Here is a 15,942-nt window from a genome sequence, read left to right as displayed (position 1 = left end):
ACCTGTTCAGGGCTTTCTAGGTGAACAGTGACTTTGAATTGTGCTGAAAGGCTAAGGAAAGTATGTGGATTCTATTGCTCTGTTCCAATTTGCACTTGGACCTTCAAGACAGTCTTCAAGAGAATTTGTACTAAATTGCAATAATTTATTGTAACTTAATGAATACATGAACATGAGTAACTGTCCTCTAGTACTTATCCAAGATATAGATCAGTGGATACCAATCACTTTCGATCTTTCCAGACCTGAATACCTCTGAGCTGCAAACATGTGATTTGAAACCACGTGAGATCAGTCATGTGACAAGAAGAGGAGGAGTCAGAGTTATAAACTCACTGATGTTAAGACTAGAATCCTGGGTGGCAGACCAAAAGGGATGGGGACAAAAACTACCAAACAAGTGAGAAACAAGTCAAGAATCAGGAATATTCACCACCTTGCATCGTGTTGCCTCACTATCCTGCTGGTGTTCTCAATATGCATGCAAGGAGAGGCAGGATGTTTCTCTATTCTCTCTATGCAGTACTTTCTTCCAAATGACAGCAAAAAAAAAAAGGCAGCTCAAGAGAATTTTATAACCCACTTGAGAGTGCTAGACTGTAGGCTGAAGAGCACTGGTATGTTGCATACCAATTCACAGATTCTTCTTTTTCATTCAGAATTCGAAAATTTGACACATTTCAGGAACAGTGTGCATTCAAGCGTATATTTAAACGGTTAAGGATGTGTGGTTGTGCTGGTAGGACTTTACATGGGAAATGTATATAATACACCTTCTTAGTGACTGAATAATTTATTTCAGTATTCTTTAACCGAGGTGAATACTCAAGTTGTGTGGATTGAAGCCAAAGCTGAGGTCAGATAACAAGCATCCTGTATAAAACATCACCCGACCATGTTGCTTCACCAAGTTTTAATTAAATATAAGTGGAAACAATATAGCAGACTTAAACAAGTGTTTTAACCCAGTTGTGAGCCAACACACAGCACCCATTGTTTTGCTCTGTCCAACTACCAATTAGGAATATTTAAATTAAATTATTCGGCTTATATTCGGCGTAAATTATTCGGCATAGACCTGAAGTAATAGACCTAAAGTTCTTGGTGTTGGTGCCTTATCCACATCTCTGTCTGCATGTTCACAACATTTATAGAGCTGGATGAATATTTCAGAATACATGGTAAAATTTAGCAGCAGTGCAGGAGCAGCAGTGGCGTAGTGGTTAAGAGCAGGTGCATTCTAATCTGGAGCACCTGGGTTTGATTCCCCGCTCTGCCACTTGAGCTGTGGAGGCCTATCTGGGGAATTCAGATTAGCCTGTGCACTCCCACACATGCCAGTTGGGTGACCTTGGGCTAGTCACAGCTTTTTGGATCTCTCAGCCCCACCCACCTCTCAGGGTGATTGTTGTGAAGGGGGAAGGGCAAGGAGATTGTAAGCCCCTTTGAGTCTCCTACAGGAGAGAAAGAGGGGATATAAATCCAAACTACTCCTCCTCCTCCTCCTCCTCCTCCTCCTCCTCCTCCTCCTCCTCCTCTTCTTCTTCTTCTTCTTCTTCTTCTTCTTCTTCTTCTTCTTCTTCTTCTTCTTCTTCTTCTTCTTCTTCTTCTTCTTCTTCTTCTTCTTCTTCTTCTTCTTCTTCTTCTTCTTCTTCTTCTATTTAAGCCGGGACAGATGCAAGCAAGAGAAAATAAAATGATAACATGTGGAGAACATGTTTTATGGAGAATGGTGTTTACCTTTGACAAAAGAAAATGGGTGGGGGCTGTGATAGCACTATGCACCTGTATAAGGGCAGGCAACACAATAGGCCAAGGTACAAAAATAAAAGTCAACTAAGTCAACTCATCTAGCAAATGAGTGAATGTTTTACCTAATATTAGGTAAACGTTTTACCTAATTGATGTGCAAATTGTGGAACAGTGTCCTAAAATGGATTTTTCTCTTATTTCCTCAGGAACTTTATGGGCTGTCACAATTACTTATTAATTTTCATTATTTACAGTCCACCTTTTCTCACTTGGATTTAAGTTGGATTACACAGAATGAGTCAACACAGTTGACTGATGGGACATTAAAAAAACCCAGTGCAGTAGGATTAGGCTTGTAAAACCAACCAGAAATCTAAAAACAGAATGGAAGAAAAACACAAGTATTAACATGATACATTAAGTGATTCAAAATTCCATAGTAGGATCCTAGTTTCTACAAGGTATACACAGCGAACTATACATATTTCTTAATAATTTTTCTAAGTAACTTTTAGCCCCATGCAAAGGGGTGTGTGCGTATGAATCCACCTGTGGGAGCAGTGTGGTGCTGACAGCTTTGCCCTCTCTGGGACACTTGCCCCAGTGGAAGTGTGATTTTGCCAGTGTGTGGCTGCCACTGCCATCCCCGATGCTGGAATGCTGCACAAGTGTACCAGCACCCCTATCTTCTGGCATAGTGGGAGCAGGCTGGCAAGAGGTGGATGTTAGTTGACATCCTCCCGGCCATTAGCCACGTTATACTGCCGGCTGGGTCTTTAGACTTATGCCCCCCAAAGGGCGGCGTAAGTCTGTTAAGCCCAATGGGGGCTTCTCGGTGGTGGGGAGGCTTCTTCACTTCTCAATCCTCCCCACACTGCCAGGAAGCCTCTATGGGAGCAGCAGGGTGGTGCAGCTGCAGTGCTATGGCCAGCTTCCTTGCCCCCTAGATGGGGCTGTTTGTGAATCATTTAGTACAGCTCAGGTCTTTTGCCTGTGTGGGAAGGCCCTCTTGAATAATTTTGCAGAAAGTCATGGAAGTGGATACCTTCCTGATTTCCTCAGGCAGGCCGTTCCCACAAGGTGGGGGCCATGATGGAGAAGGCATATGTATGGGCCGTTGTTGATTTGCATGTTTGCAGGTTTGCACCTGAAGAAGACCTATCCCTGATGAGTGAAACTGAGGCTATGCAGGCTTTATAGTCCAACCCCCTTCTCAGTGCATGATCAGCCTAAAAAAGCATCCCTGGCAAGTGTTTGTCCAGCTGCTGTTTGAAGACTGCCAGTAGTGGCTTTGAGATTTGTCTAGTTAGGCAGTGATTACACAGGTTGAAAATATTTGAGGTTCATTACCCCTAAATTAAAGTAATTAAACAAAGAGAATATTTTAAATCATCCAGGTCATATGCTACACTACAATGTCTGATCAGTTCCCAACCAGCCTTAAAAGGGCTTGGACAACATTTGTTTGGCACTTACTAGTACTCGCAATGATCAGATGGAGCTTATGGAAGTTCGGGATATGGGAACATTCACTGGCAGCTTTCCTTAGAAAACCTGGGTAAAGTTGTATGTTTTTAAATGTGCCTTCCTGAAAACACAGGAAGATTTGCTGTTTGCAAAAACTTACAGTGCTTTTTACAGTTTGATGGCTACACTTTGTGACTCCTGAACAATTGTTTGCATAATCATACTTCCATATAGTTAAATGTATTCTTCTTTCCCCTTCAGGCAGGAATTTTCAGCATGAATGCATGCGAAGAAGGCTTTGCCACTGGTGGCAGGGATGGTTGTGTTCGTCTCTGGGACTTAACTTTTAAACCAATTACTGTGATTGATCTCAGGGAAACAGACCAGGGGTATAAAGGTAAAAGTAAAAGTATCTTATTATTTTAATGACTTCGTTTATTTAGGAAATGGATATGCTTTCCTTTCCAGGAACCTAGGTGAATCAGCTTATACTTAAAACAATAGAACAAAAGATGGTTAAACCCTTAAATCCTTGAAACAGTCCAATGAAGAAGTTTTTCGGTAACAGTACTTGGTGTATGTATTCTTTGTGTAACATCTGAGCAGGTGTCTGTGGCAATGATGCCTGGATATGTGTAGCAGTCATGCCATTGTCTGAGATGGCACACAGCTAGAAGAAGAATTGGTTTTTATAACCCATTTTCTCTACTGTAGGGAGTCTCAAAGTGAGTTACAATCACCTCCCCCCCCCCCCCACAGCAGGCACCTTGTGTGAGAGAGTTTTGAGGTCACTCAGCAAGCTTCATGTGGAGTAGCAGGGAATCAAACCTGGCTCTCCTGATTAGAGTCTACCACTCTTAACCACTACACCATGCTGGCTCTCTGGCACAACTCTGGAACTTTGTGATGGGGTTTCATACACATGATGTTCCTTGAGGCTGGATTTGAGCCAATACGTTTGGTTCTTTTGCCTAATAATATTATATGATGTTTTGGGGAATTAAATACTCATTAGCTATTACTGCAGTATTCTTGAATAAATCCTTTATTGTTACTTTTTGACCCCAGTGCATTTCACCTGTGGCTTCTTCAGGGCATCTGTTGTAGCATAAGTCTCCAGTTAAGGTGAGGCTAGATAGCAAAAATAGATAACAAAACCTAGATGGCAAAATATATAACGAAAAGCTTACGCCGTTTCCGCCCGCGACCTCCAGTGCATTATTACGCCGCCAAGAGTTCTGGCGTGGTAATATTCGCACGCAAGCGCAGTCGCGAGAGGCGGAGCCGACGAGGCGGCTGAAGCGGCTCGCGAACGCCTCTTCCGCCCTCGTCCACCGATGTGTAAGCCTGCCCAGCTTTATTACGCCCAGCCCATCGCTGCCTCCGACCCCTGGAGGTCGGAGGGACAGTGTGATGAACTCTGACGCCAACGAAGCAGGCGGCGACACCGTGAGGGGAAGCCCCGAGACAGCGTCTTTCCGGCCGGCGCCAGTTCTCGCACCGCACATCGGAAGACGCTTCCTAACAACAACCCTTTAAAGGGTTGTTGTTTAGGGCGGCCTGACGCCGCCCTGGGGGGAGGGAAGCGGAGTCAGGTCGCCGCTGCTGCGTTGCAGCAGCGGCGCCTGTGCGAACGGCGGCCTAAGGGCGGCGTTTTTAACGCCCCCAGGCCGTCGTTAATGGGCCGTGCGGAAACGGCCTTAGTTAAAGTTTCAGTTCGTGTTACCAAAGACCTTGCTCCACAGCAAAAAAAAAATTGTGGATAACCAATTAGGTCATACCTGGTATTTGATTACCAGTTTTTACTGTGGGGAGAGTCTTTGGTATGATAAATCAAAACTATAATTTAGCTTTTGTGTATATTATTGTTATCTAGATTTCAGTGTGAAACAATTTAAATGGTGAAAGACCCATGGTTTGTGTCAATCACTGATTACACACATTCAGAGATATTGACAATTCAGCACCAGATTTGAAATGTTTTGAAGATCTTAGGTGTTTGTGCAATTACTATAGAAGGAGGTCTTAGGCCCACTTCATAAACCCTTCTCTATTGCACAACAGATGAGAAAGCAACTCCCGATTTATGCATCAACTGTTTAATGTGTGTTTTGAAATGTTATGTCACTTCCCACTGGGGAAGATTATAAGGGTCAAAACACATATGGTTTTGCTGGTCTTTTGAGATATTCATCAATTGTAATAATATGTGTTTTGTTATTTGTGAGATTAATGAGCAATATGTATTAGGATCTGGTTTCCATAACCTGTATTTTTAACTAGCCAGTTTTATTTTGTATAATTTGTACACTGATTAAATATATTTTTGATAATATTGTATTGTAGTTAGTTGGACCCTAATAGAAATACCAATTGTGTTAATAGGTAACATTAGGCCACATGATATAAGGTATTTAGGGTCCCATATTTAATGATTTGGGTTTTTTAAAAATTCCAATTATAGTAACGATATTGGTTATATTAATTAGGTTCTCTCTTTTTTCTCCCTTTTCTTAGGGTTTCCCATTTTCAGATATAACACCTGTAAGGTGTATTTCAAGATGTGTTTTATTTAATAATCTTGTTTTGTATTATGACTAGTGAGGAAAACTGTGTGAGATGGGGATCATGGAGCTGGGAAAGGGTTTTTAACTCTTCCTTTATCAGCATCATTTTTATAACCAAAAAGTAGTTCCTAGGTTGCATTAAGTCCCAGTGAGGAAATGACAGGCACAGCGCTCCTTTTCCTGCCTACTTTAAGCCTGGGAGGGGGGAAAAAAGGTACCAATATTGTAGCTGTCTTTTTTTCATCCTGGGAATTAAAGCAGCTTGAGAGGCATTTTTTAAATGATTTAGTTGGTGCTGAAAAAGTATAAAGAAACCTTCCCCAGTGCCATCGTCAAATTCACACAATACACATACACACACAGTGCAACTCAAATATATGGCCCAGGAGTCAAGGATCACATGTTGGTTAGTCTTGTAAAATGAAATCAAAGGTATAGTTTTGGAGCTATTTTCTTTTAACTCTTAAGAGGTTTACTAGCTTTCCCTGTCAGGCATACAGCAAAAATGGTGTAATGGTTAGAGTATTGGATTAGGGCCATGGTGGCGAACCTTTGGTACTCCAGATGTTATGGATTACAATTCCCATCAGCCCCTTCCAGCATGACCAATTGGCCATGCTGGCAGGGGCTGATGTGAATTGTAGTCCATAACATCTGGAGTGCCAAAGGTTCGCCACCACTGGATTAGGGTGTATGTGGTCCAGGTTTGAATCCCCACTCTGCCACAGAAAGTTGTAGGGAGATCTTTGGCCAGTCATGCACTGTCTGCCTAATGTACCATAAAGGGTTCTGTGAAGATAAAATGGAGAAGAGGAGAACAACATAAGCTGCTTTGGGACCCCATTGGGAAGAAACGTCAGGCATACAGGAAGTAAGGAAAGAAGAAATATCACCTGTCATCTTTTCAACGTGATTTAGATTAGTATGCTGTGATTCTACAAGATATCAGTAGAAGGGAAATATTTCAGAAATTCTACCCCCAAAGAATATTCCCCTTTGGGATCTTATAACTTCTCAGGAGCTAAAGCAGGTTAATTTTCCCCTTACTATTTTCCTTCTGACCATCAAGTTCTTTCAACATTATGTGCTCCATGATCATATCAGATTGTTTTGATGGTGTTTCCTCCTTTTCTTTTAGTTAATTTACAAAGTCTGTGGAGTTCCCTGATTTTCAGAGCTTTTTACTTGCCTGGTTTTGTGTTTCATGTTTGGCATGGGGGGCAGCACAGTAACTAGTGAAATTAAAATCACTTCTTCAGCTAATAGATGTTATTTGTATTTCCATCACATTTTGCTTTATTCTGCTTTGCTGGGAAAAACGATCTTTATCTTGGTCATTGTTAAATTTAACTCAATTTATTTAAAATTTATTTATAAACCCAACTTTCTCTGTAACCTGGGAGCCAAGGTGCATTTTTAAAAGGCTTTGGATAGTTTTTTTAAAAGTCAGAACAGCAGAAATATAGGCTTATTCCGCACATGCAAAATAATGCACTTTCAAACTGCTTTCAGTGCTCTTTGAAGCTGTGCGGAATAGCAAAATTCACTTGCAAACAGTTGTGAAAGTGGTTTGAAAATGCATTATTTTGCGTGTGCGGAAGGGGCCATAGATTACAACTTGCATCAAAAATCCAGAAATAAAAATTCACCAAGATGTTTTGTCATTTAAAAATTCTATACAGAATTTATCTCAAGTCTTCTGTCAATGACATTGTAGTAATTTCCCAGTCTGTTTTATTTCCTCTAAATCCTTGGGAAACCAGAGAGCTGAGGGCATACCAGAGTGTGGGAGAGGACGCCAAGCATAGACTCTGTTTATGGCCTAAACCAGCACATTATTTCATGCAGCAGCAAGAATTCTAATCAGGGCTGACTCCCTAGTGTGCATAAGATTGTAGCCTTATTTCATTAACTTTCGTCTATTTTCTTCAGGAATATGATGTATAACAACTTGAACTGTTTCACAGTAACAGTTTATTATGTATATATGTATCGTTTCAAAGTCCTCAAACTTGCTTGCAGCCTAAAAACTATACAGATTACAAAACAAGCAATAAAATAAGTGACATAAGCAAGCCAAATATCTGAAACCTCAAAATCTGTCCTGGAACGCCTATTGAATAATTTTGCCAATTTCCTACAAGACTCAGGCAATAGGGCCAAATGATTTTCCTCAGGAAAGGGATCCCATAGCAATAGGCATTCATTCCACTGAAAAGACCACAGCTCCAGTGCATGCCAATCTTGCAAAAGGAGGTCTCCAAAGCAGGGTCTCAACAAACTTTTGAAATACTCAGGAAGAGAGGGGGTATCGTTCAAGGGCTTTATTATTTTGTGTGTTAAACATAGCAGTACATTTACTTGTTGCAGGCTTGTCTGTGAGAAGTGTTTGCTGGCGAGGAGATCACATTCTAGTTGGAACACAAGACAGTGAAATTTTCGAGATTGTGGTGCATGAACGCAATAAGCCTTTTCTTATCATGCAAGGGCACTGTGAAGGAGAACTTTGGGCGCTGGCAGTTCATCCTACAAAACCATTGGCCATGACTGGAAGTGACGATCGATCAGTAAGGTTAGCTCATTTGGATCCTCATAACAGATGTATATTCATATGTTGAGTTTACACGTACAGATTGATTTGGAATTTTTATGTGACATTCATGCTTTCCTGTGTATGCACCCCAAGTTTTATATAATTTTATTTATTTATTTAAAGTATTCCAACTTCCCCCGAAGAACCCAAGGCAGATTACAAAAATATATATGGCATCAAAACTTACACTGAATTGGAAGAAGTCAAGGAATTTGGAAGGATAGGGAAAGTGACTATGGAATTTTGTACTATTCCTTACGTAAAATAGAGAAAAGGAGATTACCACCCTAAACTCCTTGAAAGCAAGGAGGGACAAAAAAAATGATAGAACTATGAAAATATTATATTATATTCATTAATTAAAATTAAGTGAGCTGGTTTTCAGGTGAGCTGAATTTTTAAATCAGAATTTCCTAGTATACCTGTTTAAATTTAGACTTAAGTATATAACTCAGCACGTTTAAATCGAGGAAGCACTTCTGCATGTGTCACCCTAAGCCTCTGGATATCATTAATGTTACTGTAACCTGAATAGCTACCCCACTCTCTTCTTGTGCTCTGGTTTAATATAGTGTTATTGTTTTGTGGTCTCTGTGCATCACACTTGATGGGCTTTGTGCCTGCTTAGATTCAGAAATTTCTGAAGCTAGAGTGTAGGTGTGAAAATCCTCTCCCTTCAGAGAAACTGTCTAGATTGAACATGCCCAAGGTGGAGTAACTGTGTTTTCCTTCTTAGTTCCCCTTCAGTGGTCATCTGTGTATTCAAATGATCTACCTGCCTTCCTTGCAACAGCTATTCATATCTCTGTGATATCGTTTTGGGGAGAAACTGAGCAGGAAAAGGTAACTCCTCCCCCTCAGGCATTCACAGTCAAGATTATGCCTCTGAAGGGAAGGAATTTCATTCCCCAAAACAATCCCTAAAATTTTTCACTGGTGCAAAGCCCATCATCCCAAATGCTCAGTTAACCACTTGAAAAGCAGTTATAGGTAAGCCAAAATATTTGTTCTTATTTGCTTCACATTCCGCCTTTTTTATAGTGAATAATGATTTTTGATTGGAAAATTTTGCCTTGCTTGCATCTGATCATTGTTCTTACTAAATCACAGAAGTTGTTAGCAATAGGGTTGTGCTGAATGTTCATGATGTGAAAATTGCAATTTTCTGAGGGGCAGAAGTCCTGGGGCAATTTTCTGAGGGACAAAATTTACCTTTTACAATGAAAATTCAGTTCTTTTCATGTATTGGCACTCACTGTGTTGAAAACTGTATAGTTTATCACTTTATTTAAAGTAGCAGTTGTTGATCCTGACACATCCATGAGAGATGTCCATCCATGGACAGTGGTTGGTCATAAACTTGTGTGCATCATAATGTCTTATCTGATTGGAGCACTTGATCATATAACTAAAGTTTTATAGCACATATCCCCACTATATCAATTCAGGTTCTTCGTAGAAATGCAGCCAAAATAATCTCTGCTTGGGTGGTGATTGTAATCTACATTAAAAGTGGTGCACCAGCTAGTGCAGTGGTCATGATATTGCCATAGAAAGTGGCCAGATCAGATGGATTTTTATTTTGTGATGCACTAAATAGAGATAATGATTCATCTTATTGTGATCTTGGCAAAAATTAAGCTACAGTCTAACAGGACAATTAGATTACCAGTTTGCTACACAACCAGCAATATTGTTCAATGATTACAATTTTAAGGGGTCTTAATTTTAAGGGGTCTTAATTTTAAGGGGTCTTTTGGGGACATTGACCCTGGGAACAGTCTTGGGCACAGGAAGCTCATGAAGATAAGACGTAGGGTTCCTCATGCAATTTTTAAAAGAGAAACCTATTTTACAGATAATAATATTTCTTTACAATGTTTATGCTGAATACTTTTCTTGTAGAATATGGAGCCTTATAGACCATGCACTGATTGCACGGTGCAATATGGAAGAACCCATTCGTTGTGCAGCTGTTAGTACTGATGGAATTCATCTTGCACTTGGAATGAAAGATGGTTCTTTCACAGTACTTCGAGTTAGGTACGTTTATAAATTAGAGACTATTAAACAAAAATAAACACAAATTATCAATTAATTATTTCAGATTAGTTTTGTCACACTGATACACTGCAGTTAGAAGAATGTAACAGCATGCTGGTAAAAGTGGATTTTCACAGGCAAAAGTATGCCTTCTACCTGGCATTGCTGTGTGGCATTACTGCCAGATCCATCCTTCTGTTTAGACTCTGGTGATTTGTTTGTGTGGTACACAATACTAGTGCTGCTGTAGACCACTGGTTTTAATGTATTGGCCTGGTAGTTGGGGGAATTCTGCACAAACAAGACCCAAATGCACTAAAGAGTTGGCCCACTACAAAGTTGTAACACATTCCTCCACCCCCACAACAACATACATGCCTTGCATGCCCCTGTGTGAAAAAACCCTTCTGTTTTATTTTCTGAAATGGTGCTAAGGCTGCAAGCCGAAGAACACTTTCCTGAGAGTTAGCCCTTTTGAATAACATGAGACTTACTTCCAAGTAGACCAGTTTAGGGTTGCTTCCAAACAAAGCATATCATGGTAACCAGCTTGCAGTCGGCACTAATCATCCTGACCCCACCCCCAGTCCAGTAGAGTGTACTCATCTCCCCCAGTATATTTGGGCCCTGTTCACAAATAGTGGCTGGATCCTACAAGTGATCTGCTAGTGGAAAATAGAGGAGGGGCATTGTCTCCCGATTTCCCTTGTCAATATACCTTCCTCAAATTCATGGAGTTTTTATCAGTGAGGATCCCCTGCTTCCCCACAGTGCCATTGTGGAATTGGGGGGGGGGGGGGGCAACTTAAGGGAAAGGGAAAGTAAGGAAATGCTGTTTCTGTTAGTAGGGCATCAGTAGGATCAAATCCATTTGTAAAATTCTAAGTTGCAAATAGACAGACTCCATACTTTATTTTGGTCTCCCAGACAGGTAAGTGCACATAGATGAAGATATCCTTATTAACCTGTAGGTGTTTCAGCTTGCAACTTATTTTTCTCTATCTTTTTTGAAGTAAAGTGTCTTCTTGATAAGATGTATAAGATCTGAATGTGTGAACATGGAAAATGGCAGAGAGCTAGGTATAAAACACAATAGAATTAACAGTGTAATCCTAAGAGCAAGTTCTGGGAGCAAAGGTCATTGAATAAAGTGAGACTTACTTCTAAGTAGACCTTCTTAGGATTGCTCGCTAAATATCTTTCCATGTGGTCTTAACCATCTGATATTTTTCTTGTTCTGTGTTGCAGAGATATGACAGAGGTTGTTCATATTAAAGATAGAAAAGAAGCTATACATGAATTAAAATATTCACCTGATGGAAATTTCCTTGCAGTTGGCTCCAATGACAGCTCTGTTGATATTTATGGTGTTGTTCAGCGGTACAAAAAGGTTGGAGAGTGTGCTGGATCCACAAGTTTTATCACTCACATGGACTGGTCATTGGACAGTAAATATTTGCAGACCAATGATGGCAGTGGGAGAAGACTATTTTACAGGATGCCCGGTGAGATTTTATTTATTTGTGAATATAAAGCAGAAATCTTGACATTTAAAAGGTTGCCAGATGCTTTTATATTCTTGTTGCAGTGGTTGTGGCCAGTGATTTTTTTCCCCAAATCAGTTTCCTCTGGCCTTGGCACCCTGTTATCCTCCTCTGTAAAAATAGGTTTGCAGTTCAACTGCCTCCCTATCTAAGCACGACAGCTTAGCTTTAGTGCATGAAAAAGAGACCGAATGCTGGAACTGTCTGTAATCCATGAAGACTAAAAATTTCTGTCCTTTTATTGTTACACTGAATTTTGAGTAGGGCAGTGGCACTTTGCAAAAGGATAGCTAGCCATTTTGGCCTTTCAGTATAAAAAAATCTTGTGATACCTTAGACTAATTATTAATATACCATATTCATATGTCATACTACCACTGTGTCAAGATATTTATTACATTTCCTTAAATTCTCACATTATCTAGAATCATAGAGTTGGAAGAGACCACAAGGGCCATCAAGACTAACCTCCTGCCATGCAGGAACACACAATCAAAGTACTCCTGACATATGATTATCCAGCCTCTGTTTAAAAACCTCCAAAGAAGGACACTCCACCACTCTCCAAGGCAGTGAATTCCACTGTCGAGCAGCCCTGGCAGTCAGAAAGTTCTTCCTATTGTTTAGGTGGAATCTCTTTTCCTGCACCTTGAATCCAATACTCTGTGTCCTAGTGTCTGAGGCAGCAGAAAACAAGTTGCTCCCTCTTCGACATGACATCCCTTCAGATATTTAAACATAGCTATCATGTCACCTCTTAACCTTCTCTTCACCAAACAGACCCAGTTTCCTGAGTCTCTCCTCATAGGGCATGGACTCCAGACCTTTTACCATTTTGGTTGCCCCTCTGGACACGTTCCAGCTTGTCAATATCCTTCTTCCTACTCCCTTTTTACCTCAAGCCATAAATTACCAACTATGTTTCATTCCAATAATTGGTTAATTTATTCATTTATTTTATGCTATATTTGGTTTTCCATCCAAACAAGAATCACAAACATTTTACATGTATAAGCTATATGAACAAGTCAACAGTAATAAAAAACTAAAATTCTCAATAATAAACTTGAATTTGTGCACCTGAGGAAATCTGAGGCTGCATAGAAAAGTTTGTTTATGAATCACTGTAAAGTGCTACATTATTTTTCCAGACTGTTAAAATAATGAATGTAATCACTGCCATAATAGATTACATGAATGATTAAAAGTTGTGTCTTTTATGATTAGGTGGAAAAGAAGTGGCAAATAAAGAAGAGTTAAAAGGTATCAAGTGGGCTTCATGGACCTCAATTTCGGGCCTTGAAGTGAATGGAATATGGCCTAAATATTCAGATATCAATGATATCAATTCCGTAGATGCAAATTTTATGGGCCAAGTTTTAGTTACTGCTGATGACTATGGAATAGTAAAATTGTTTCGGTATCCTTGTTTAAGAAAAGGTAACTTTTCTATTTGAGCATTGAATTTAATTAATAACGAGTTTTACACGTATGGAAAGCTGATAGTTTTTTAAGGAGGGAAATGGAGGATGCAATCAGAACAACTTGTATGCAGATTCCTTGCAGGATGAAAACCTTTTCTTGGAAAGTAGTAAATGAAGAAGTGTTTGCAATTCAAATGAAAACATTTGATTGGTTTAGGCTGCAGTCCTAAGGGTGCTTTTCTAGGAGTAAACCCCACTGAATAAAATGGGTCTTACTTCTGAGTAGACCTACTTAGGATTGCTCCCGTAGGTCCTCGTAGAGATGTCACAATCTGGCAAAGTAGTATAATAAACCTCTAATTGACTAAATTGCTGTAAAAGCTATTCTGCAATGTGCAGAAACTTTTTAAAATCCTGTTTCCAAGTTTTGTGTCTCCCTCTATTGTTGTTTTTCACCAGCAGTTGAAGAGTTGTTTGGCACCCCCAGTAACTTATTGGATTTCTTCCTTCGTTTTGGTTTTATGTGTATATATGTCTTTGTTTATTGCATTATTTTATGTATGCTTTATTTTAAATGCTGTTTTAATGTTGAAATGTTTTGATGTTTGCTGCCTTGGGGAACCTGTTTGGGTGGAAAGGCCACGTAGAAATGTTTTAAGTAAAACAAAATATCATTTGAAACAAAACTTTTTTTTGCAGGAGCAAAGTTTAAAAAATACCTTGGTCATTCAGCACATGTGACAAATGTCAGATGGTCACATGATTATCAGTGGGTTATTTCTATTGGTGGAGCAGATCATTCTGTTTTTCAGTGGAAATTTGTTCCTGAAAGAAAACTGAAGGATGCTCTTCATATAGCACCACAAGGTGAGAGAAATGGCCATCGAGGGTGATGAAAATTAAGGTTACCCAAGGTTTCTATATGGTGGTTTGTTCTTTCCTTTGATTCTCTACCAGGCCACCCAGTTGTGTTATTCCTGTCTGGATCCCCCTTCCCCTCCACTTGCATACTGTCTTCTTTATCCCTACCCTGCTGTCTGACCACTGGAGATCTTGCTTTCTTCAGTGACATGAGTGTCACTGGAATCTGAAATACCCAGAATTCAACCTTCATCACAAACAAACAGAAACCATAATTGCTAGAAAAATCTTTTGCAGAGGCCACAGGGTGATCAACTGTCCTCTATGTACCATGTTATTCACCTGGCACAATCATAGCTTGTTATTGTGCATGTATGCTCCCTTCTACCTGCACAGTTGAAGTCTTCCTGGTTTGGGAAGCCTTGAATCAATCTCCACATTTATCATGGTTTCCTGAGCCAAATGAAGTTTGTTTGCTCCCCAAAATGGGAATTCTAAACCATAGTCAAATGCCATTTTCTGAATTTTAAATCCAAATTAAGAAGAAGAAGAGTTGGTTTTTATACCCTGCTTTACTCTACCTTTGAGGAGTGTCCAAGTGGCTTACAAATTCCTTCTCTTCTTCCCCTCCCCACAACAGACATCTTATGAGGTAGGTGGGGCTGAGAGAGTTCTGATAGAACTGTGACTAGCACAGGGAATCAAATCTGTTTCTCCACCACTCTTAATCACTACACCACGTTGGCTCTTCTGTGCAAAAGGGAATGGAGGAGGAAGCACAGAAGCATCCCAAACAAGCTTATGATTTCTCTTGATGTGTGAGTGTGGCCTTAGAAGTAAGCAGAATGAACTAGATAACTCATGAAGTGTAATCAAAGATGAAACTTTTGTTTTTGATGTTGATTCTCACAACTGCTTTACAAGTAGTTTTAATATGTGAGAGTGCTCATGACTTTTTTATTTGTAATTACTTTGTCTATTTAATGGAGTAGTTTTGAAATTGCCTTAATGTTGTTTCATTATCTGTTTGATTTATTTTGTGACACAGAAAGCCTGATTGATTCTAATAGTGAGGAATCAGATTCTGATCAGTCTGATATTCCAGAGCTGGACTCTGAAATTGAGCAAGAGACCCAGCTCACATACCGTCGACAGGTATGTTGAATGAAACAGTGTGATTCAACCCCCCATCCCCTCCCCAAAAAAATTTAGCAAGCCCTTCTTCATCTAGAAATTGGGTATTGTTCAGTGCAAAGAAGTGGTAATGCAAAGTGGTTAGGAGTAGTAACAACAGCTGTTGGCTGGGAGACATGGCATCCTGTCTGCCTTGAGCAGTTACTGATCTTCATTTAACCCTTACAAACTTATTTGGTTTGGTTGTGATAATGAGACACTTGCATCCTGGAAAGGGGGAAAAAAGCATCGCTGTGTGAAGGAGGGGCAGCGTTTGCTGCTGCTTCATGAATGGGGGAGCTTTTTATGTGCGAAGGGGGAGAGGGGGAAATGGGTTCACGCGTAACAAGTGACACTCGTTATGAATGAGCAGTACAGCAAAGGCCAGACAGAGTCTATTGAAAAAATTATCTCCCTGTTTTCCACTGGCAAACAGCACATGTACTGAAATAGCAGATTTTGAGCTTCCCCAGTTATAGTATTCATGATTTCTTTACAAGCAGTTTCAAAACTTTTTT

General features: G+C 40.0%; 1 protein-coding gene across 7 annotated transcripts in view; it reads left to right on the top strand.

The window, feature by feature from the left end:
* EML5 (EMAP like 5) overlaps positions 1–15,942 on the top strand; it is a 110,109-nt gene that overhangs the window by 40,947 nt on the left and 53,220 nt on the right. For 6 of the 7 annotated variants that reach the window (XM_048485173.1, XM_048485172.1, XM_048485170.1 and 3 more), the window contains exons 6-12: positions 3,481–3,616; positions 8,157–8,358; positions 10,285–10,422; positions 11,671–11,927; positions 13,194–13,406; positions 14,090–14,257; positions 15,300–15,406. In XM_048485173.1, the coding sequence (XP_048341130.1) occupies positions 3,481–3,616; positions 8,157–8,358; positions 10,285–10,422; positions 11,671–11,927; positions 13,194–13,406; positions 14,090–14,257; positions 15,300–15,406 (1,221 nt within the window). Of the gene's footprint in view, positions 1–276; positions 401–3,480; positions 3,617–8,156; positions 8,359–10,284; positions 10,423–11,670; positions 11,928–13,193; positions 13,407–14,089; positions 14,258–15,299; positions 15,407–15,942 lie in introns of those variants that run through there. The other variant, XM_048485174.1, reaches the window with a different exon arrangement.

This window comes from Sphaerodactylus townsendi, linkage group LG02, assembly GCF_021028975.2.
Source record: "Sphaerodactylus townsendi isolate TG3544 linkage group LG02, MPM_Stown_v2.3, whole genome shotgun sequence".
NCBI classification, from domain to species: domain Eukaryota; kingdom Metazoa; phylum Chordata; class Lepidosauria; order Squamata; family Sphaerodactylidae; genus Sphaerodactylus; species Sphaerodactylus townsendi.
This window is presented reverse-complemented; position numbering and strand designations above follow the sequence as displayed.